Source organism: Amyelois transitella, chromosome 25, assembly GCF_032362555.1.
Source record: "Amyelois transitella isolate CPQ chromosome 25, ilAmyTran1.1, whole genome shotgun sequence".
NCBI lineage: Eukaryota > Metazoa > Arthropoda > Insecta > Lepidoptera > Pyralidae > Amyelois > Amyelois transitella.
This window is the reverse complement of record NC_083528.1, coordinates 524,032-548,813: the sequence shown is the minus strand read 5'-3', so window position 1 is coordinate 548,813 and position 24,782 is coordinate 524,032. Positions and strand designations below refer to the sequence as shown.

Genomic DNA, 24,782 nt, shown 5'->3' with positions numbered 1-24,782 from the left:
TACCGGCCGGTCAGAGAGGAGTCGCGAGAGCTATAAGCTCGAAGGATGGAAGTGTAAAATGTCATAACGCCGGGGGTGCCTGACTGGATCACCACGATTTCACGCCCCGCAGTCTCACCTCTCGACATCCTTAGCCACCCACGCCGATATTGCCCCTTTGTTGCTTATCATGGTGACTGATTTGAGGGGCCCATTTAGTGAGTGGCGAGTCACCATCTGCCACATAATAGTCACGTATTCATGATTATGGCAGGTGTCCGAACTTCTCCAGCAATAGCCCAGATTAAATCCATCCAAACGTCATCTCCATAACCCATATTCCTTTCCCTTATTTTGTAATAGCTCCACCTCCTGCCGAGACCTGTTCATGGACATATCATCTATTGATATGGCCGGGAACGGGTTTTGGCAGGAGAACAACATAACATCAACTTCTCCAAAGGACCTCTACGTGTTGGTTCATATCCCCAAGCAAGCCTCTCAAAAATCCGGGGTGTATAGACCCGTGAAATCCAAGCGGAGAGATACATATTATAAAGCTGAAGAGTTTGTTTATTTGTTTGAACGCGTTAATCTCAGGAACTACTGGTTCGAATTGAAAATTTTTGTGTTGAATACACCATTTATCGAGAAAGCCAATAAAGCAAATAATATTACATCACGCTACAACTATTAGGAGCAAAGAAATAATGGGAAAAGTGAAAAAAACGGGGAAAATTATTCACCCTTGAGGGCTTTAACGATGCCCAAAATAACTATTCCATATTAGTCGCGGGCACAACTAGTTACATAATAAAATTGCACATTTAATTCTTTTCATTTTACCGATTGTGCAATATTTATATCAGTTACAGCTACAAGCAAAAATCAGATTCCACTATTGAGATGTCTATTATCTTTTACGATTGTCCCTTGATAGCTTTTCGATATATATTAATCTTATCGCACACGTTTTGCCGATGGGGAGACATTGTATTTATTATCAGAGATTGCCGTTATTATCAATAGGGAACCACGTGAAATGACAAGTGTGCCGAGATGGCCGGAAGAAAGGAGACGTTCTCGCCTTTTTTGAGACAAGTAAGTCTCTTTTTTATTAGGTATTTATATTAGTTCTACATTCATTCATGTTTTTTAATGTAGACAATGTGCATTCGTCCACGATTTAGATTTAAGAGATCTATGTATTTGTAAATTAACGTCCGATGAAAATGCTGCAGTGTAGTTTGTTCCGCCGCTTCTTCTACACACGCGCTTTGGAAGCGGTCGTAGTTATAATTAGATTTAAGTGATGTGAAGTCAATAAGTGATACCTTGTATTCAATTTTGAAAATAAATCTATTCTATTCTGTAACTGACCGATGTCTTTACTTGAAAAATGACCACAATATCCGCTTTCTTTTATTATATGTATGGATGGATTTAAGGTTTTACTCATCATCTCGCACTTGACTTTAAATCTGGTTGCTCTCTGGATCCTCTCTCAAAAGAAGCCCCAAATCTTTACATACAAAAAAAAAAACAAAATGTTAAAATTTTTTGCCCCAATTTGATTTAAAGTTACTAGTAGGTATCATTACAAACTAATTAAAATAAACTTAATATAATTAATGCCGTGTGGTTCCCGGCACCAATACAAAAAAGAATAGGACCACTCCATCTCTTTCTCATGGATGTCGTAAAAGGCGACTTAGGGATAGGCTTACAAACTTGGGATCCTTTTTAAGGCGATGGGCTGGCAACCTGTCACTATTTGAATCTCAATTCTATCATTAAGCCAAATAGCTGAACGTGGCCATTCAGTCTTTTCAAGATTGTTGGCTCTGTCTACCCCGCAGGGGATATGGACGTGGCGATATGTATGTACCTATGTATGTAATACAATTAAACCTAATCTGAAAAAAGAACAATAAAATATACCTAATAATTAATAAAAAATCTAAAAAAATATGGTGCTCTTGTGGCAAGATACCAAGAACTTCGGCTGCACTTTGATTTGTAGGTGATAACCCTATTAAAAAAAATATTCCAATGGGATATTTCCAGTGTTTCGTGACGGGAGCTGTGTGTTGCAATATCGTGGGCCACGGCTGCACGCTGGGCTACCCCGGGATCCTCTTGCCTCAGCTGAAATACCCTGGGAGTGCAGTCACCATCACTGAGGCTGCAGAGTCTTGGCTAGGTCGGTATTTACTGAGATTTTGTGTTACTTCACATCACCAGTATTTTGTGGAATAAAATGATTATTATTAAAATTATTAATAATTATTCATATTTTATCAGTATGCAATTCATACTAAATATAATTTTCAAATAACACGTTCTACCAAAAACAAAAAACCGAGCAAAGCTCGGTCAACCAGGTACACAAAATAAGTATATACGGGACAAATTACACAGATCGAGTTAGCCCCGAAGTAAGTGGGAGACTTGTGTTACGAGATACTTACTTAACGATACTATATTTTATAATAAAAAGGTACTTAATATAGAACATTCAAGACCCAGGCCAATCAGAAAAAGTTCTTTTATCATCATGCCCTGGCTGGGATTCGAACACGGGACCTCTGGTGTCAAAGACAAGCGTACTACCGCTGCGGCCGTTAAAGGTCGTCTATAAATAACTATTACGGTACTGACTATTTTATCTCATGAATGGCGACATTTTGTCCAATTTCCGCACTTATTTGTTTAATAGCCTAAAGATTGATTATAAAAATATCAGCATTGCTTATATAATAATCAAATTTAAATACTTGCAGCTGCGGTGACGGGCATCTTACTCCTTGTGGGCAGTTTCGTGGCGCCTCCCATCATGTCGCGTTTTGGCCGCAAGATAGTCCATCTGGCACTGACAGCGCCAAGTTTAGTGGGCTGGGTCATCACCATCTTGGCAGTAAACTTCGAGGTACAATGAAAAACTTGACAAAAAAACCTATCATCATAAGATTTCCTACTATTTATAAAAGATCAGCTACAAAAGTGAAAGATGTAGTGGAAAGATCTCTGCCTACCCCTCCAGGAAAGAGGCGTGATTTTATGTATGTTTGTATCAGCTACGAACATGAATTAATTAAAGGACGAGCAGTCCTCTGCACGCAGAATACATAAGGACCGAAAGCGTCTAGCCTAGTGAGTAGTGGGCTAGCTCATGATCTCCTAGTATACTTACGATTTACGCAGGAAGTGATTGCATAATGCGATAAGGCAGTACATTACCTTAACATACATAAGTTTAGGATACATTTATTGTTATAATTTTATGTGCAATAAATTCTATCTTTTTCAATCAATTTATCCTATACGCAGCACCAAAACTTGGCTTTGAGACAATCGTCTCAATCACAAAACCATTTTTGACAATTCTGCTATACATGTCTTTTAGCGAGGACCAGATATACTTCAGGTTACTATCCCAAATATAAACTTCGAGATACACAGATATTTTATCTTCATAAACGCAGTCTACTGTTTTCTACCTAATGAAATGAATCTACCAACCGTCAATAAAACTACACAGAAATTCATCAGCAACTTGATAATTTCAGATGCTGCTCATCGGCAGAATTCTGCAAGGCCTATCGTTTGGCATGATGGTGCCGGTCCGCTCCGTTCTCATCGGAGAATACACCAGTCCCAAGAACCGCGGCGCCTTCCTCACCCTGGTAGCCTTAGCCCAGGCCTTCGGTATCTTTTTCGTCCATCTACTAGGCTCCCTCATAGACTGGCAACAAACAGCCCTCGTTTGCGTCTTTTTCCCTTTCTTTAGTCTCCTAATGGCCATCTACGCCCCAGAATCTCCAAGCTGGCTCGCTTCCAAACGACAATACGACAAATGCAGAAAAGTATTTAAGTGGCTCAGAGGTTACGATGAAGACGACGAGCTGGAAGAGATGATACACGCAAGAATACTCATCGAAAAAGCGGCGAACAGAGAAAACGAGAGAAAAGAGAACTTATTCAAGCAAGCGATATCGACTATACAAAAGAAAGAGTTCTACAAACCAAATCTTCTCATGATATCCGCTTTCTGCATGATCCAATTTGTGGGCGGGACCACTATGGCTGCGTACTCCACTGTCATCATCCGTTTGATAGTAGGACCTGATGCGAATGCGCATTTCTGGATGATAGCATTGGACACGCAGAGACTTGTATCGAATGCGATTGCAGTGTTTGTGATTAACAAGGTGAACAGGCGCACTATGATGTTCTCTTCTGGCAGTCTGTGTGTGTTGAGTCACATGGCCATTGCTGGTTATGTGTACGCCAGGAATAAGGGCATACTCCCGTACGACGCCCAATGGATCCCTTTGCTGTTAATAAATGTCCAATTCTTTACAGTAGCTGTGGGTATGATCCCATTGCCGACTATTATAGCTGGGGAAGTGTTCCCGTTGGAATATAAAGCTATCAGCAGTACAATCAGTACTTGGTCTCTTTCAGTTTTCATGTTTCTAGCCCTCATGACGTTTCCTTCTTTAACTAACAACATAGGAATCGAAGGGACTTACTTCGTGTATTCAGGTCTGATAACACTAAACCTGGTGGTGATTTGGTTCCTGATGCCGGAGACTAAGGGCAGGACTTTGCAGCAGATAGAAGATGAGTTTAGAGGGAGAAAGTTGGGTGGAACTGATGAAAAACCTACGGAGTTGGATCCGGTAACGTTGTATAGACGTAGGAAGTCTGAACGAAGGTGCAGCAGCCCATTATTGCATTAAAGATGAAATCTATGGAATTATTAATTCAAAATGAACCTTAATAAAAGCTTTAATAAGATTTAATGTGCTTAGATCGATGAATATGGATGAAGCGGAAATTTTTCAGGGATCGCGACAAGTGGAAAGATGAAACCTCTGTCTACCCTTTAGGGAGAGGCGTAATTTTATCGTATGTATATAAGTACGTTAACGAAGTTTGGTGAAAATTTCTTAGCCCATCGCCTACAAGAAGCATCCCAAGTCTCTCCCTTAGTCGCCATTCACGACATCCATGGGAAAGTTATAGAGTAGTCCATTTCTAAAGTGCCGCGGGAACACCAGCATTATATAACAATTATGTAGTAATTATATCATACCGCACAAAATCATTCAGATTTATTATTCAAGATAATTATTGATAAGTTATCGTTGATAACGTTAATGTGGGTCTAGGACTGAAGTCGGACGTGAAGAGCTCGTGGCAGTGAAATGAATCTGTTGAATGATTGTTTGTTTGTTTGTTGATTTCTTTTATTATGACTACCGAACTCAATAAAGTCTATAAGTCAGTTATATTTTATTATTCACTTATTCATTCAAATTTCTTACATTAATACTTTTAAAATACAAATATAAAAAAATAAACAAAGTTTCGGCTACAATCTTCCACTTTCTCGTTCCCGTCAGATTTTGCGAGAAACCTGTATTGTTTTGTAAGTGGCGCTAAATTCGTCACCTATTTCTTGGTGGCACTAAATTCGTATCTCTTGTAGGCGGCGCCAAATTCGCGCGCAGGCAAAGCTGCGGGTAAAACTCTTGTACATTAATAAGTACAACAAAAGAGCCGCGGTTTCGCACGCATAAAAAGAAAAAAAACCGTTAACTTCCATTCCCTTCACGCAGGAATTTTTTGAAATCCTCTCTAAGCACACCACCACCTAAATAACCTTAATGTCAAATTTCTCAAGACCTAAAGGCTAGCGGCTGAGTAACGGAAGTGTTTTATATAGGTAGATAGATTAGGCATATTCCGTAGTCATACATACATATAGTCACGTCTATATCCCTTGCGGGGTAGACAGAGCCAACAGTCTTGAAAAGACTGGAAGACTGTAATCACAGGTAGCTAGCTAGTCCTACAAAAAGTATATCAAGTTTATTAGCCTAGCCCTGAGTCGCCTTTAACGACATCCACGGGGAAGAGACTGATGGGAGTGGTCCTATTCTTATGTGTTGTTTGTTGCCAACACATAAGAATAGGAGTAACCGTAATCACAAGGATATAAAATAAAAAGTCTTAATTATTTTTCTATAATGTTCTATATTATTTGGTACACGGTATATGCCGGCCGCGTAACCACGCCGGGGCAAGCGGGCCGTACGCGTGGTCGCGCGTCCGGGGACACACTTAGCCTAACATATTTACAACATGTTCATCCACACTTCGATCGGATTACAGATCAGCCTGAAAACGCCCGCACGTGAATATTCGCCAATAAAAAATAGGTTAAAAACAATTATTATTAATAAGTAGCAACACTTTTAGCCGTTAAAAAAGTCAAAAATTTGTTACAAATAAATGCCACATTAATTTTTTTCTTTATTATTGAACAATAATTGCTTTAAATTTGAGACAAAACAATACTTATAAGAGCTAGTCATGCTTATAATCATAAAGGTGCAAGACCAATAGTTTAACATTAATTTTCGAAATTTATATATCGAGTACAAGTCAACGGATCTTGCAAGCCCTGGTTATAAAATAACACATCATCATCATCATTACAAAAAAATATCAGCGTGACGGGAGCGCAACCAGGCGTGTGATGCTAGTCTCGAAGGGAGATCAATACATTTCATTTGCAACAAAAGCCGGGTGTAACAATTTTATACAGCCATTTTTGTAAAACCTCGGATGCATTGTGTACCTTATACAAATAGTTGATATCGTAAAATAGTGAAATTCACATTGATGCGAAATTTATTCGAAAAGTTTTATTATGGACATATTTGTCGCCAATGGTCTTGTGCAAAGCCAACATATTTAATTGAAGAAAAATAATTAAAAAGAATAAAAAAAATCTATCATTTATGCAACACATCACGTAAAAAATCTAAATTATAAGGTACACGAACGCAATCAAACGTCCCCTAAAAACGTCTTAACCTAAAAAAGAATTTAATAAAAATATAATTGGACTAAATTGCGAATGGCTTAAGCTAAGTTGCTATGGACCCGTTCGGTCATTTTCTGCTTTTTACATTAGATATAATATTCATATAAATTTTTTATTAGACAATAACGTTGTTCTAATTCATCTAAAACATTACATTTATCAGAATATGACGAAACAGGTTTTACATTTAAAAAAAATTGATTTTATATACTCGTGTCATTACGTTGCGAAAATTAAAAAAAACAATATCAAAGCGAATATCCCTACTTTAATCTCCATAAGGCCCACGTTATCCAAATTTGTATAATTTAAAACGCTTAATATTAAACATACAAAACCGTGATCACATACACTCTAACCCGACATTTTGATATCGTGTCTTTTTTGTTTCACTCTCTCAAATGTTCACTAATAAAAGTATAATTTATTTTTATCAAGTAAAAAATTTTTGCGGCATAGATAGCACAAGTTTTAGACACTTTAAAAATCTAACGCTTTTGATTAGCGTAAATTTTTTCATAGATTTGATTCTTCATGTCTATAAGTTATCTTATCAATGTCATAATTACAAGACTGATAGAAGATTGTTGTAAAGTCGATCAAAGAATTTGCGGCAGAGCGGTGGTCACCTACATTCTTTTTTATAAGTAGTTCCAAAAGGGTTAAGATTTACCAATATATAAAATAATAATAATATAGTATATACGGGACAAATTACACAGATTGAGTTAGCCTCGAAGTAAGTTCGAGACCTGTGTTACGAGATACTAACTCGACGATATTATATTTTATAATAAATACTTTTATAGATAAACATCCAAGACACAGCCCAATCAGAAAGTTCTTCTCTCATCATGCCCTGGCCAGGATTAGAATGTCATAAAATATTATAGTTTTAGGTAATTAGAGGCACCAAGAAACGAATTTAATCGATAGGCGAATTTTACAACTAAGAGGATACGTTATTCAACGAATGCGAAGACAGTTTTGATAAAAGTAAATTTTTTTTTTAACAGATCAAGTGTCAATTCACTTGATCGGTGTTTTCAAGATCATATTTAGTAAACTTATGTCACGCCCATTTTTAGACAAAAACAAGTGAAATTGAGATGTACAGCGATTATGTGGTTGTCATAGCATTTCATTCTTTTGAAATTGTCAAATAAAGATGGATCCCCTATTATATGTCAATCTTGATGGTTTTTCATTTTATGTAATGGAATTTAATTAAATCACATGGCTCATACTATGTGTACAACAGACTTTTGACAATAAAACGCCTAGATTTACACCAATAACTTTATTTACATTGCTAAATTGAATCTGTGATGAACTCGATAATCTTCGGTAGACAGACAATTGTTATTGCACAAGAAAATACAATAAATACAGCGAAAATAAAAAAAAACGTACAAAAGCGGACTATCGCCAAAAGAATATATTCCAGACAGGGTGGAAATCCAGGCAAAATCAGGGCGACAGTTTAGTATGTTAAAGGAGTTCTATTTTGAATTTACTCTGATGACCAACTATGCAAATCCCAAATAAAATTACTACCACTGGTATCTAATCTAAGTATTTAAAATCAATATTTATTTTTGATGTTACTCGGCTACTAAATTATCCTTACAAATATTTTTACAAGAATAAAAAAAATCTAATTCTTTTTGATCAGACTTCAGTATTTAGAAGGTCCAAGTGGCATAAAAGAACTATGGAGCTGCAAAACAATGCAGACATTAAATATGTTCATTTTAACTTACACAACACGTAGGTATTTATAACGAGCAAAATGAACAAACATGAAAACATGAGAATTCAAAAGGCTGATTTTAAATTTCTTGTGATTTCATAAGTATTTTTCATTAAATTAAATAATTATATAAATCATAAACTGGGAAATTGAATAAGACAAATTTCTTATAACAGATAAGACAGCAAGACACGAGGAAGCTGCAAAAACTTACTCTATCAATATACGATCGTTTTAAAAAAATATTTACAAAATCTTCTGATATCAACCGCCGCATTCCCTTCCGTACAAATACTATTCTCCTACGTTACAACTTCACTGCTATAGTAAATGTCAAGTTATTTGTGAAGATTGACCTCTGACAGTTTGATAAAAGTTTATGGTATGTTATGTGGTTTATCTCTCCAGATTATCCTTCAGCTAATCTTCTGATCATGCTGTTTTTAATACGTGATTGTATATTTGCTGTAACTTTTGGTGGTGCATTGTATCATATACCACATAACTATCATTGTAAATCCGATAAATATGAAGACTCCAAAGTCCCATTTAGCTGATTCAGATAGTGACGAGTTGCTAGAATATAGCCTTTAAGAGGCTTTGGCTCTGGCAAAAAGTTGCACTAAATTAAGTAATACTTAAGTGAAACTGACACATCTTTCAACGTAAACACAGAAGTAAACTAGAGCCGAAAATTAATTTACTTTAAAAAAAGTTATTTCCAATTAATCGATATACAAAATATAGCTACTGAACCGTGGAAACCTCGCAGGGTTTATCTGTGTTCGGTCAGTCGCTGTAACATTTACAATTGAAATAATTTTAACTTTTACATACATAAAATAGTAAATAAATTAAAAGATGGTGCAATTAAAATTAACATATTAACCTCGGTATAAAACGATGAGTGTGCAGGTATTGTGGCAAGTGGACTCATAGCTCTGTCTACTCCTTCGGGAAAACGGCGTGATTATATTTATGTATGTTTGTACATAGGGCCACAAATAAAGGTCAACATGACGAGGCATTTACTATAGCCGCAAACGGTGATACATTTATAAAAATCGGTCCTTAAACATCCTAAATTAGATCTGTAATCGAGCCAAATTACTTTTTGCACATTTATAAATTTCAACAACGAGTAACTACTATTTTGGATTGAGATTGTGCGTGCCATATTTGAAATGTCCCCAATGATGAATAAACAATTTTTATTTCATTTCACAGCGTGTGTTCATCATTTGTTAAGACATTTTAATTGAATACATATTAAAGTCATAGGCAATATATTTCTTGACACGCACTTTTGGGGGATGACATTTGGGTTTATCTAAAACATCAAATATATCTCTGACTACTGTTTTATTATTGACTTAAGTATAACAATGTTTATTGGAATTACATCTAGATATAACATTAGCGGTGTCAATGATTATTGAATTTATATTAGAATATTGAAATTCTGATTGCATGTGGTCTTAAGTTGGCGTTATTGTACTTTTTCTTTTTCTCTATTTTCTTCAGTGGCTAAGATGTAAATCGTAATAAATTTTACTAGATCAAAATTAAGTTGATTGAGTGCTTCTAATATTTCACGAAATACAACACGTTTCACTTTACAAATTCTTTTAATTTATATAAAAATTCGGATTTTTAAGGAAACTATTTTTCCATGCCATCGAATCTTTTAAATTGATTAAAATTATCATTTCAATCCTAACAGTATTTCGTGAAATATCTATCAATGTATCATAACGTTATACCGAATGTTTTAATTTCAATAGCTAGTTTTATTTCATTCATTTCAGGTTTTAAGTTTAGCCTAGATAAAAAGCAAATGCTGTTCCATTTCATGGTCAAAGAACAGATGTTTCTATTTTGCTAAAACTTTTCTCAAATTACTATTTACATCTTTGATTTTATAAATTTTGATACGTTAGTCATTTAAGTTTATATAATACCAAAATATAAACTCTTGTCATTTTTTCAATATTTATGTGTAATTTGCTTGAATTGGTGATACTTGTGCGCTAAATTACACAAAAATTTAAATTTTATATTAGTTCATTTCGTACACAAATTGATCTTAAATGATACTAGAAAATCAAGAAAATCCAGAGAATGGTTTAATTTTAAATATTCATATTAAGACATTTTCGAGTGAACAAATGGTGCTTAATTGTGGTTACAACGTTTAATTAACAACAAGGCATCAATGACTTATAGCTTATCTTGGATAGTTCGGGATGTTTCAATTTCGCTACGATACTTTAGAATACCTTAATCTTTGTGAAATAACTACTCAGGATACTTCTCAAAAGATAACACATCCGCCATTTCAATAAAGCGGCACTATAGAAATATAATTGATATTAGTAAATTCGACATATTTATTCGATTCTCTTAAAATTTTCAAAGATCGCGCATAAATAGGATTATGACTTAATACGCGTGAGAAAAATCTAATGATGATAATAGCGATTTTCTGCGAATTTTCGATGTTTTGTGCTCGTCAATATTTGTTTCAGTCCATTAAAACAAAGAAGCTAACTTGAATGTTACTTTGAGCCGGTAAGATCAGTCCTTTTTTTAAAATTTTCCAAATTTATCTAGACGACATAGTCATTATTGGAACATACATTCTAGAACAATCTCAAATGAAGTTTTTTGTTTCTTACATAAAATTTTATTTTAAAAAAATACAAACAATATATTCATTTCACATGTGTGTTAATGTAGCAGAAAGTAGCAATCTCTGTGAAGTTATTAAGAAATAATCATTTGGTATTCAAATACAGTGGAAAAATACATTTTTATAGTTTCCAGTTCTATGCTACCTTATTGAAAGGTCTTGAATATTGTGGAGTTATTTTAGCAGCTTTTTAGTCTGTTCTATATTTTAAAATTTCGCTACCTTACTCTTGCGGCGTTTCACATTTTTCGATGATGTAGAAATTCATTTAAATAAACTTTCAGCCCATTGTTGGCTCGGTGAGAGATTTTCTTGGTGCGCAATTAATTTACAGATCAGAATTACATTTTAACAGTACTGTTAACTGGCACCTTACTGACTGGTAATCTTGACTGTTAAAAGACATGCATTTTGAAGGGAAAATTCATTGTAACAGCTTTATAGCCCTTATTTACTGCGAAGTTATCTTGCGGCGTTTCAAACATTTCACAGATCAGAAATACGTTGAAACAAAGTAGTTCAGTCCATTGAAATTGAGAGGTATCTTGAAGCCTTGCACCTTATTGATAAAGTCATTTATTATTTATAAGAAATACTTGTATCGCTCGGTTTCCACGAATCATAGTAACATGATTCGAAACGTGAAACGTTTTAAAGTTACACAGTCTGTTACTATTTTACTGAGAGTTAATCACGATACCTTAACAATTTCATGTCATTATTTCAAAAGTTTTCAGTAAATTACTAGCAAACCATACATACGAACATTGATGATGTTTCCAAACGATTTAAACGGATTTTCATGTTCACCTATGAAGAAGTGAGAAAGTTACACAGTCCATTGTAACGTTACTGCGAGGTGTTCTTCCTGTGTGCGCAGGCGCCGCAGACGTACTCGTCGTCGTCGCCGAGCGCGCCGCGCGCCAGCCCCACGCAGTGCATGTGGAACCACTGGTCGCAGCCGCCGTCGCATTGCACCCAGTCTACTTCTTTGCCTGGGTAAAAACATGACAGTTTCAGGAACAAGTTTTTATGAGTTAAGTTTTGTATCAATGTACAACTCTATATTGCACACCTTAACACATACATACATTTAATCTATAGCGCTTGCGGGATTGATACTTTAATAACATAATAGTAAAATTCTACATGCGTACATACATATAATCACGTGTATATCCCTTCTGGAGTAAAGATTAAAATGATCGCAGAGTCCTAGGTTCGCGGCGAAATGCTTTCAGATGTATTCTGCATATACAATTACACATGTAGAATTTTCTTATATTTAACTTTTAACTTATGCATAATTACTTATAATTTAGTATATGTAGTATAGTTTTTTCTATAAGCGAATACTATGTTTTTTTAAGAAATTCTTTAAACCAATGGCTTTTTTGAGAAATAAATTCTTTAATACTAAGGATGCGCCTCTTTCCCGCAGTGGTCGGTAGGCAGAGACTTAATTTTTCCACTTTCCCGCCTTTGCAATCATTAATCATAATCATTTATTCCTCGAATATGGTTACAACGTAGGTCTTAGTATTTAGGTACAGTTTCTGTGAACACATAAGGCGTCGGAATTATACACATATTAAAATCACCTGTGGGTCTCAAGCAGTCGGCGGCGGCGCAGTCCTCATCGTCGTCCGATGACTGCGATGACGAGCTGCTCCTCCTGTTGCTGGCATTCCGCCTGCTCGTTGACGCTGACGTTGCTGGAGCGCCGGCTGACCTTTGACCTGGAGACAATAGATGAATATTTTTTTCACTTTGTACTTATTTATACACCAATCCGTGAAATCTTTGTAATCGCATAGACATATATAGTCACGTCTATATCCCTTGCGGGGTAGACAGAGCCAAAAGTCTTGAAGAGACTGGTAGGCCACGTTCAGCTGTTTGGCTTTATGATAGAATTGAGATTCAATTAGTGACAGGTTGCTAGCCCATCGCCTAAAACTAGAATCCCAAGTTTAAAAGCCCATCCCTTAGTCGCCTCTTACGACATCCATGGTAAATGACATGGAGTGGTCCTAATCTTTTTTTATGTTGGTGCCGGGAACCACACGGCACGGCACGGCGATTTAGACTCTTCGCTGCTATTGGCTGAGCGCGTCAATGTCTTCGCTACAGACGGTGTGTGACGCTAGTGATGTCGCCACACTTTTAACGTCTGATGATGAAGAAAGAGACAGTGCTCCAACAGTCAACGGGTCAGAGTTGGTGGGTCAGTCCAATAATATACCAAATACCAATCAAAGAATACAAAGCATCGTCGGTGTGTGAAAAAAAGACTTCAAAAACAACATACATACATAAAATCACGTCTATACCGTTGCGGGGTAAACAAAGCCAACAGTTTTGAAAAAACTGGCCATGTTCAGCTGTTTGGCTTAGTGATAGAATTGAGCTTCAATTAGAGACAGGTTGCTAGCCCATCGCTTTAAAGAAGAATCCCAAGTTTAAGAGCTTTTCCCTTAGTCGCCTTTTACGATATCCAAAGGAAAGGAATGGTGCCGGGAATCACACTATATAATATGCTAAATTATATGTTTCTTAAAAAGACTGTAAGGTCACGTTCAACTATAAGAAGGGATATAAACAATTTCTTTTTTGTTTTAGGCGTACTCCAGTTACAAATTCGATTGACTGATTGACTAGTTACCTCTCCTGGCCTGCCTCTGCCCCCGGGTGGTGGCGAGGCCCCGTTTGCGTCGCTCCTGTCTTGCCATGTAGTGTTTGCGCATCATCAGCCCGGATGTTGATGATGCACCCTGTAGATATATATATATATAGACGACATGATTATTGTGCATGATTATTGTGATAAGTTGAGTTATGAGCGTCGATGGTGATCGATAATTGTCTAAACCAAGTTGTTATGACTTGGATCGGGTACCTAACCATCAAACATTTTGAGTCAGATATTAGAAAGTTGATGAATTAAATGAAGGCTCGACAAATCGAAACGTGAAACATTTGGCAAACTGAAACTAACGATAGGCAAGTTAGAACTTTTCGTATACTCGTTTACCTTAATAATAAGGAATTTAACATGCTTTAGCAAAACAAAACATATATAAACATAATAAACGAAATAAACAAACACAATAAACATAATCATAATAAACATATAACATATATATATAAAAAAGTCCATTTATTTATCAAAATATTACAAAATATTCACAACAGCTTCGTCAACATCAAGGTAATACAAAATAGAAAAAATCACCAAACAAACAAATACATTTAATCAAAAATACCACCCCGGACTGCACCCGGCTCAAAAGTACCCATTAAACTTGCCGCATTCCCTCTTTGGATAGCTATGGAGAGCCTTTGCACCAGGTACCATCCCGAGCGGTAGTCATAACCCCGTGCCTTTAAACGCCGTCCTATCTCACCAATAAAGAGCCTCGCCTGAGGACACCATGGACCGGCTGTTTCTACGGCCACCGGAACAAACTCATACTGAGTTGTTAGAACCGAGTATTTATTAATCTTTTGTTCAGCAGCCATCTTAGCGGCTGCGCCGGGTGTACGCTCAGTGTTAGTGAGATAGGACGCCGCATACGTGCTAACACACGTCGCGTCCCACAACAGGCAACGTCCTCTCTGCCACGGCACCAAAGTGAGTCCATCAGGTCGCTTCCCGTCTGTACGCGACAGGCCCGGCGGTTCCAGCTGACAAGGTATATTGGCAGATATTAAAGCCCTTCGTATAATGTCATTTAACGAGTGATGCCGCGACAGACGACCCGCACAACGTACGCACCCGAGAGCATGGTGCCCATCGGCCTCCACCATCTTCCCACAAACACAGAGATGAGGTTGACACACAACGCACCCCAACCGTAAAGCTACGGCTACTCTCAGGGAATCGTTATCTAATAATGTTCCCATTTGCGGGGATGGGATAGCGTGCAACCAAGCGCCCGACTCCGGTTCAGCTGCGGCCTTGAAGCGAGCCAAATGAGCACCGGTGACCTGGCCTTCTAGTTCCCTAAAAATGGCTTGAGTCCTGTTTACATCCCAAAGACGCTGAACCTCGGGCCTATCAGGAACCGCACAGTTCGGGTTTTGCCCCACCCACGCTGTCAAAGCATCGCCTACAAAGGGCAAGATCAAACTGTCACCGCTAGAAGGGAGTAATTTAGTGACAAGATTGACAACCCCATGCGACGAGGCCAAGAATGCCGGGAGAGCTAAATCTTCCAAGCGGCGAATACCCAAACCACCGCACCGGACAGGCAAAGAAGCCTGCTTCCACTGCACTTCATCAAGCCTGACGTTAAGAATGTCCTCTAGGATTGATTTGACTGCATTGTCAAACTGTTCTATTTCGTGAGGGCATAACCAAGAAGGACTCGTTCTCAAAACGTATGTCAACCGAGGGACCGCCAAGGAATTTCGGAGAAGCACCAGCGAGACATGGGAAGATAAGTTTTTCAAACGATCGTGAGAGGCAACGAGATTTATCAATTTATCCTTAAAGGACTGAGGCAACCCCTCCTTAAAAATAGGTGCCCCTAAAAGCCTGAAATTGGACTCGTCCACAACCTTCACACCCGGCAACAAACAGTCAAAACGTGATATAGAAGTACTGGCTGCTTGTCCACACAAAAATAACTCACACTTACTTGTACTAATCTCTAGCCCAAGCTGTTTAAACATAACAGACAGATTTTGTAAATCTGCTGCCACAACGTCAGGAGGGCCACCCAAGGTACCGTCGTCTAGGTACCAGACATTCAGCGGAGACTTCATACTAGTAACTGCTCTATGAATTGCCAGACTAAAAATGAGTGGGCCTAAAGGATCTCCCTACTGTGCACCAACTTGCGATGAAATAGGTCTTCCCTGGAAAAACAGGTGACTGGACGAAGAATAGCACTGATAAAGAAACGGATAAATGACCGGTGTGTGCTCCAGGACCTCTTTCAACATAAAGTCTCTCTCTACGCTGTTGAAGGCATTAACAAGATCCACCTTAACGATAACGCTATCAGTATTTTTGTTAACTTCTACAAAATATCGAGTCGCGTGGATAGCTGCCTCACATCCACCCGCCGTAGCAAAACCCAACTGGTGGGGCTGCAAATGACGAGCTGCACTCTGTCTCACTGATCTGCAGGCCAACTTTGAAACTAAACGCCTGAAGGTGTTACCAACAGCGATGGGTCTAATACCACCATCCTTTTTCTTTAAAGCGCAAAGAGATCCACCGTACAAGTAAGGGCATACTAGAGGGTTGAGTAAGCCTCTCAACAGAAAATTGCAAAGCTCTGTCATCGCTTCCAAAAGACGAGTACCGTTATCGCCCGCGGAAGGTGAAACGAGCTCCTTAAGATGGTCAGGACGAATACCATCCAATCCAGAGACCGAACCTGTCTGAAAAGAATTCAGAGCCGCGAGAACCTCCTCTGAGGTAACCGAAAGGAAAGAATTTGTACGGTTTGGTTCGGGTGGTAAGCTTAAAACGCGAGAGGGCGTCGGATGTTTCGAAATCAAAGCATTATGTGTCCCCACGTCATTCGGCGCTACCGAACAATCCGAAAGCAACAATCGAACCGCACCCCTTAAATCCCCATCGAATACTTTGGATTCGATGGATCTGTAAATGGAGGTGGAAGTTTTTTTAAAAACGCCAAAGGAAATGGAGTCCCTATGACCCACTCTATCAATATTTTCCTTAACCTTTGAGGTTAATGAAGAATGACACTCACGACTAGGAACTCTAAAAGCAGTAAACGAGAATGAGAGCAATGCAAACCAGGCCTCTTCACTATTATCCCTAAGACACTCCCTAATGAGAGGTATCAACTTGCCCGCAGCCAAACATCTCGCCCCTTTCGGGATATGCTTCAAAACAGGGATGTGTTTTTTTAAAGAAGCAAGGGTTTCCAGAGGTTTTTGAACGTCAGCAGAATTAGCAGAAGGTGCAGAACTCCCAATAACATCGCTCCGGTGCTGATGCTGACCGTGCATGCGACTCATGTGCACGGACAACCCGCGGGGAACGACAAACTGACGTGACGACCCGGGGCAAAGAGGACAAGTACTAAGGCTCAAATTCTCAGTCATACTGTAAAGAATGAATGCGCCGATTGAATTGTAGTCAACTTGGTGAAAGCAACATTCTTTAAATTACTGTGTAGATAAAGCACATTAAAGTATTAATTTAGTCAGTGTACAAAACAAATTAATTGTATTTGAACAAATCAAAAAAAAATAATAATTAAATATAGCCACTAAAATATAACAAAGAAAAATAAAACAAAAACGAAAAACCGCAGAGAAAATAAAATATCTCTACACAATCAGTCACATCATGCATTATTAAAATACTAAATAAATGTCTAAATTGAAAGCATGAAAATAATTTATTTTAAAATGTCCGATAACTTAAAAAAAGACAAATTATATAAAAAAAAAAAAAAAAAAAAATATATATTAAAAATAAACCACATCTGCTTATAAAAATTGAAACTGATTTGAAAGACATTACAAGAATAAAATAAATAAAGATAAAAATCTACAACTAGCAAAAATAGCTGTAATTTTCTTCTTCAAACTTCGGTACTCGAACTCGGGTCCACCGCACCGCAACTCTTGCCCGTCAATACAGCATTGTTGAAGACTTGCACAGAAGTCGCAATGATGGAACAGCATATATTGGAACTTATATGCATAAAATTACACAGATTCTAGGAATTTATACATTTAAATTAATTCAATAACGCAGGAGCCCAACTTTTCCGTGCGCGAGCGAGAGCGTATCCCATGCGTGTCATTAGCATTTGTTTGTTAGTTATAAACGGTTTACATATCATACATTCTCGAGTCATTCTATCATTCTGGATTCTTTTCTTATTCAGTATGGTTTATATTCCTTAGCTTATCATTTTTTCCCTTCTTTAATTTCTTTAATTTATCTGTGGTCTTCAATGTCAAATCATAAAAATGTCATATCAGCTGTTGCTTGTCAACATCACTTTACTTGTCAGATCGTCAAAACAAATGAGTGCCGGTTGTGATGTAAAATTGTGTTAATTGGTCAATATTCCTTGTAAACAATGAGTAATTATTCAAAAAAAGTCAGTTACTTGTCGACAGCCAAATTATTGATTAGTTTTCCAGTGCAAACCCAGTGTTTCAATATGAAAAGACTATTTTGTACCTTGGAGCCGGAACTAGAGGTTAGTTTTCTTGTCTTCTAACGATATGAAACTCTTTCTATCTTTAATTATTCTTTATAAACACTTGGAGCTCAACTTTCACGTCTTATCTTTTTGACAACCGGAAGCGAAAAAACATATTGATTTATTATGTTATATTTTTATATAACATAAGACAAATGTCCCACAATAATGAACACAAAATAACATACCTGTTTCCTGTTGAGATAATTCGTGGTGGTCGCCGACCCTCGTTTTAATGTCGTCTTGGGCACCGTTGAAGCTGTAAACAACGGCAAAATTTATATATTTATTAAAAACTCATTACTATCATTACAGAAATTCAATTGGATAGCGAAGCAAAACAAACATTAAACATGCAATAAGACATTTAAATACTATTTACATTTAAAGCTAATTACAATTAATGCTACTTAATGAGCACGAAAAAATATAAATTTGATTTGAAGTATTCGCTATGGGTAAAATTATCAATTGACAAAACTATATTTGTGTCTTGAGGTAGAAGGTTTAAATACACATCACCTGCTTTTCTCAACGGGCAGATTATATATACTAGTCAATACATACATATAATCACGTCTATATCCCTTGCAGGGTAGACCAATACGCCACGTTCAGCTGTTTCTCTTTATGATAGAATTGAGATATAAATAGTAACAGGTTGCAGAAGAAGAATCCCAAGTTCAAAAGTCCATCTCTCAGTCGCCTTTTACTACATTCATGGGAAAGACATGGCGTTGTCTTATTATTTTTTCTATCGGTGCGTGGAACTAACTGTGTTGGTAACAGCCGTATGTCTGTCGAATTCGTATTGAAATAACTAGTTCTACATTCATTTATGTATTCGTCCATGATTTAGATTTAAGAGATCTATATTTGTACATTGACGTCCGATGAAAATGCTGCAGTGTAGTTTGTTCCGCCGCTTCTTCTACACATGCGCTTTGGAAGCGGCAGTAGTTATAATTAGATTTAAGTGATGTGACGTCAATAAGTGATACCTTGTATCCAATTTTGAAAATAAATCTATTCTATTCTATGCGCGTACGCACCGTGGTGGCGATGCCGCTTGTGCTGCACTGTGACGGCGGCGGCGGGGGGCGCGGCGAGCGGCTTGCGCTTGCGGCGGCCGGCGTCCAGCACGCGCGCGCCGCGCCGGCCCGCCGCCGCGCGCGCCGCGCACACGCAGCTCCACAGCGACTGCTGCTCCTCCAGCCGCACCTGCGCGAGCGCAAACAACATCTCTTTACGCCGGAACTCTCAAACACTAAACCACACGACGCTATTGATCAAAAGAACGAAAGATCTACATGGCACAAGCAAACATTTCACGGGTTGGAACCTCCGACACAACATCGTCTGTCGCGCGGTGCCTCAGGCCACACATCAGTCTACAGGAAGAGCTACAGTAGTGACCTTTTTTCAATGTTATTTTAATGTAAATAAATTCCTCTCTGAAAAACTTTAATGATGCTTAATTCGTTTGTGACAGTTTTCTGTTTATATATAGTTTATACTACTTGACTTATTTTGCCTAAGTAATTTTCACATGAAATCACATAATATTCTCATTATGTACTTTTAACATTTGCACAGTGTAATAACGGTAAAACATATTGGAACACTATTTTAATTTTTCACATCTTAAATGAATTCAAATGTTATATGTACACATGTTATGGCAAATAAATTTATCTTATCCGAAAAGTCTACGAACATCAATCAGATAAGAGTCGCTTCATGTAAAACCAAAACTTAACACCTTGAATTTTTTTTTTTATGGACTTGGCAAAAAAATCTTACCTCCAGGAGGTCTCCCTCCAGCATCAGCTCCTCCAGCTTCTGCAGCATACTAGCTGGGATTTTAGCATTCGGAGAACGAGGTGTGGCGCTGTAAGCGTGCTCTACGCTTGCCGATGACCTAACACACGAAAAAAAGAAACCAAAAACATTAGATTCTCAAAACATAAAGTCATCTAGTGTTGTTCTAATTGCAAGTGATTTATTTCTTTTATAACTATTACTATTGACAGCTTCTGTGGCTCAGCGGTAGTACGCTTGTCTGTGATACCGGAGGTCCCGGATTCGAATCCCGGTCAGGGCATGATGAGAAAAGAACTTTTTCTGATTGGCCTGAGTCTTGGATGTTTATCTATATAAGTATTTATTATAAAATATAGTATCGTTGAGTTCGTATCTCGTAACACAAGTTTCGAACTTACTTCGAGGCTAACTCAATCAGTGTAATTTGTCCCGAATATATTAAAAAAAAAAAAACTATGTACTATTTTCTTGTTACAGTGTAAATTTCTATGCAATAAAGATATTACAAACAAACAAACAAACATTTAGATAAAACTATTTTTGAGGTTTCTTGTGGTCTCTCCCCGTGGCATGACATGCGAAACACTCGTGTTTATCGCGCGAAAACCTATCGCTGTTTCGCTTTTTTAATTATGAATTACTATATATTATATATATATATAAAAAACTATTACTATATATTATATATATATATATAGTAATAGTTTTTTTTTCATGTTTCCCCGTTCCCGTTTCATGTCATAATTAAAAAAGCAAAACAGCGATAGGTTTTCGCGTGATAAACACGAGTGTTTCGCATATATATATATATATATATATATATATATATATATATATATATATATATATATATATATACATACATACACATAAAAATATAATACACGCAGAGATCGTGGCAAGTGGAAAGAGGTAGTCTCTGCCTACCCCTCCGGGAAAGAGGTGTGATTTTATGTATGTATGTATAAAAATATAAATGTGGCCGTTTGCATACGGCGATACAAATACATAAAAATCACATATTTATGGAAGCGCTATACATACATACATACATATGATCACGTCTATATCCCTTGCGGGGTAGACAGAGCCAACAGTCTTGAAAAGACTGAATGGCCACGTTCATCTACGGAAGCGCAATCTATCCACACGAAAACGAAATGGCTAACATTATTTGTAATGTAAATGTGGTAGGTATATATACCTCGCTTCCATTATTTTTGAAGCAAATTAATTAATAAATTAGGTAATTACCTAGAATTTTGTGACATGTTGTGCGCCTCGTGCGCCCGCCCGGTCGCCTTCTTCAGTTCCGCGTTCAGCTTGTCCGATTTCTCGCGGTTCCCCTGTAAATAAATCTGCTCAAATATTAATAACACAATCTTATTTCAATGTTTCGAGTTATATTCTAAATGAGAAGTCAAGTGTTATAATGTTTATATATTTTCATTTGTTAATAGTTAATGCTGCAGTGTAGTTTGTTCCGCCGCTTCTTCTATTCGTTATAATTAGATTTAAGTGATGTGACGTCAATAAGCGATACCTTGTATCCAATTTTGGAAATAAATCTATTCTATTTATTATTTATTTCTAATTATTTTTTTTTTGACGGCCTCTGTGGCGAAGCGGTAGTGCACTTGTCTGTGACACCGGAGGTCCCAGGTTCGAATCCCGGCCAGGGCGTGATGAGAAACGAACTTTCTCAGATTGTCCTGGGTCTTGGATGTTTATCTATATAGGTATTTATTATAAAATAGAGTATCGTTGAGTTAGTATCTCGTAACACAAGTCTCGAACTTACTTCGAGGCTAACTCAATCTGTGTAATTTGTTCCGTATACATTTATATTACATAATTACTAGCTGACCCGGCAAACGCTGTTTTGCAAAAAAATAAAAAATTGTATAGAATTATAAAAAAAATGTTTAGGGTGGACAACCCTTAGAACTAAGGGGTCTGAAAACTAGATGTTGGCCGATTCTCAGTCCTTCTCAATATGCTTACAAAATTTCATGAGAATCGGTCAAGCCGTTTCGGAGGAGTACGGAGACAAACATTGTGACACGAGAATTTTATATATAAGAAGATATTAATTATTTATACGCAGTTTCAGACCCTGTTTCAGCCATTTCTTTTTAATTTGATCACTATGACTGTTTTTTGAATTATGTGCATTAGTATGAGCTATCCGATACTCTTACGGTGAGGGAGTACTTCGTGAGGAAACTTGCACATTTAGGTAACTGAATATGTGACAATTTTATATATAAGATATTAATTATTTATTCTATCGTATCTACCTGCGTGTATATATCCCTATATACAAATACTACTACATAGACACAGTACACATACGTACGTACAGTACGTACGTACGTACAGTACACATACTGTACTACTACATGCATACATAGATACTACTACTATACGTGTCTATATCCCTTGCGGGGTAGACAGAGCCAATAGTCTTGACGACTTATAGGTCACGTTCAGCTATTTGGCTTAATGATATAATTGAGATTCAAACAGTGACAGGTTGCTAGCCCATCGCCTAAAAAAGAATCCCGAGTTTGTAAGCCTATCCCTTACTCGCCTTTTACGACACCCATGGGAAAGAGACGGGGAGTGGTCCTATTCTTTTTTTGTATCGGTGCCGGGAACCACACGGCACTCTATATTTATTTATTCTATTTAATTATTTATTCTATCGTATCTACCTGTTGGTGAGCCAGCTGGTTCCTGGCGGCGTCCTGCCACGCCATCGCGCGCTCCGTCACACACTGTAACGCCTCGCCCTCGGGCATGCGCACTGGCAGCTTCTGCAGCCACACCTGTTGACCACACATACGGTCACGTCTATATCACAAGCGGGGTAGACAGAGACAACAGTCTTTCAAAGACTGGAAGGCCACGTTCAACTGTATCGCTTTATGATGGAACATACATACATACATATGGTCACGTCTATATCAATTGCGGGGTAGACAGAGACAACAGGCTTGGAAAGACTGGAAGGCCACGTTCAGTTGTATCGCTTTATGATAGAACATACATACAAAAATATGGTCACGTCTATATCAATTGCGGGGTAGACAGAGACAACAGTCTTGGAAAGACTGAATGGCCACGTTCAGCTGTATCGCTTTATGATGGAATTAAGATTCAAATAGTTGCTAGCCCATCGCTTACAAGAGGAATCCCAAGTTTATAAGCCTATCTTTTGACGAAACATAATATTTAATCACGTCTATATCACAAGCGGGGCCACATGCCAAAACTCATCAAAAAACTGAAATGCCACGCTCAGACTGAGATCCAAATGGTGGTATTCGTTCATTTATTCATTCATTCCACTCCTTCCCACTCCAAAACAGTTGGGAGAGTTTTTCCCTCACCGTAAGAGCATCGGTTAGCAATCAAACTAATGTACATACATAACTTCGAAAATAGTCATAGCAGGGATTCGAACCGGTACCTTTACGCGCGCTTCAACCAGGCACCATACGGATTCGACCACCGACACTCCACTGTATGTATGTATGTGTATATATGGGTCAGGTCAAAAGTACCCGAAACCGCCGAGATTGCATGAAGAGAGTTATGAATGTGGATGAAGCGAAGGAAGTATGCAGAGATCGTGGCAAGTGGAAAGAGGTAGTCTCTGCCTACCCCTCCGGGAAAGAGGCGTGATTTTATGTATGTATGTGCCGTGTGGTTCCCGGCACCAATAAAAATAAAGAATAGAACCACTCCATCTCTTTCCCATGGATGTCGTAAAAGGCGACTAAGGGATAGGCTTACAAACTTGGGATTCTTTTTTAGGCGACAGGCTAGCAACCTGTCACTATTTGAATCTCAATTCTATCATTAAGTCAAATAGCTGAACGTGGCCTTTAAGTCTTTCCAAGACTGTTGGCTCTGTCTACCCCGTAAGGGATATAGACGTGATGATATGTATGTATACTCACCAATAAAGCTAGAATCCTGTCCAGTCTTGGCCGTTTGGTCCTCACGCAGTCAGGACACAGGAACTTGGGCTCCGCGGAGAAGGGAAGATCAGTTCTCTCCGGGGAAGAGTCACGTTCCTCCTCCGCGTTGGCGGCGCTCACGCAATTCGCTATAGAGAAGAATATTTATTAAAAACAAAAAAAGTACCATAGATACATATATATACATACGTCTATATAACTTGTGGGGTAGACAAAGGCCACGTTAAGCTGTTAGGCTTAGTGATATAATTGAGATTCAAATAGTGGCAGGTTGCTAGCCCATCTAGCCTGAGAATCCCAAGTTTTAAAGACTATTTCTTAGTCGCCTAGTATAAAGCCTTCCTCGAAAAGTGGTCAATAGGCTATTTTACACCATGTAAAAAAAAATATAAAAATGCACGTATCTTATAGATTTTGTAAAAAATAAAAGAAAAACATC

The 24,782-nt window shown here is 37.7% G+C and overlaps 2 protein-coding genes across 2 annotated transcripts in view; one reads left to right on the top strand and one right to left on the bottom strand.

Annotated features, from left to right (window-relative positions):
- The first annotated feature begins 945 nt into the window (after positions 1-945).
- Positions 946-5,276, top strand: LOC106139625 (facilitated trehalose transporter Tret1). The gene is made up of 4 exons (XM_013341105.2): positions 946-1,080; positions 2,047-2,182; positions 2,763-2,908; positions 3,549-5,276. Exons 1-4 carry the CDS (start codon positions 1,039-1,041, stop codon positions 4,722-4,724), a joined length of 1,500 nt encoding a protein of 499 aa, XP_013196559.1. The 5' UTR covers positions 946-1,038; the 3' UTR covers positions 4,725-5,276.
- A 728-nt stretch (positions 5,277-6,004) lies between these two features.
- Positions 6,005-24,782, bottom strand: part of LOC106141137 (lysine-specific demethylase 5) — a 46,118-nt gene continuing 27,340 nt past the window's right edge. Inside the window, exons 25-33 of the mRNA XM_060951552.1 lie at positions 24,323-24,471; positions 23,072-23,185; positions 21,609-21,712; positions 20,334-20,451; positions 19,583-19,751; positions 18,719-18,789; positions 13,991-14,099; positions 12,927-13,064; positions 6,005-12,320 (exon numbers count right to left, since the gene is read on the bottom strand). Of these exons, the coding sequence (XP_060807535.1) occupies positions 12,175-12,320; positions 12,927-13,064; positions 13,991-14,099; positions 18,719-18,789; positions 19,583-19,751; positions 20,334-20,451; positions 21,609-21,712; positions 23,072-23,185; positions 24,323-24,471 (1,118 nt within the window). The 3' untranslated portion in view covers positions 6,005-12,174. The remainder of the gene's footprint in view (positions 12,321-12,926; positions 13,065-13,990; positions 14,100-18,718; positions 18,790-19,582; positions 19,752-20,333; positions 20,452-21,608; positions 21,713-23,071; positions 23,186-24,322; positions 24,472-24,782) is intronic.

Coding starts and splice junctions, on each gene's coding strand:
- LOC106139625 (XM_013341105.2), top strand. CDS start 1,039: ATGGCCGGAAGAAAGGAGACGTTCTCGCCTTTTTTGAGACAA. Junction 1,081..2,046: donor TCTCGCCTTTTTTGAGACAA/GTAAGTCTCTTT, acceptor GGATATTTCCAG/TGTTTCGTGACGGGAGCTGT. Junction 2,183..2,762: donor GGCTGCAGAGTCTTGGCTAG/GTCGGTATTTAC, acceptor AAATACTTGCAG/CTGCGGTGACGGGCATCTTA.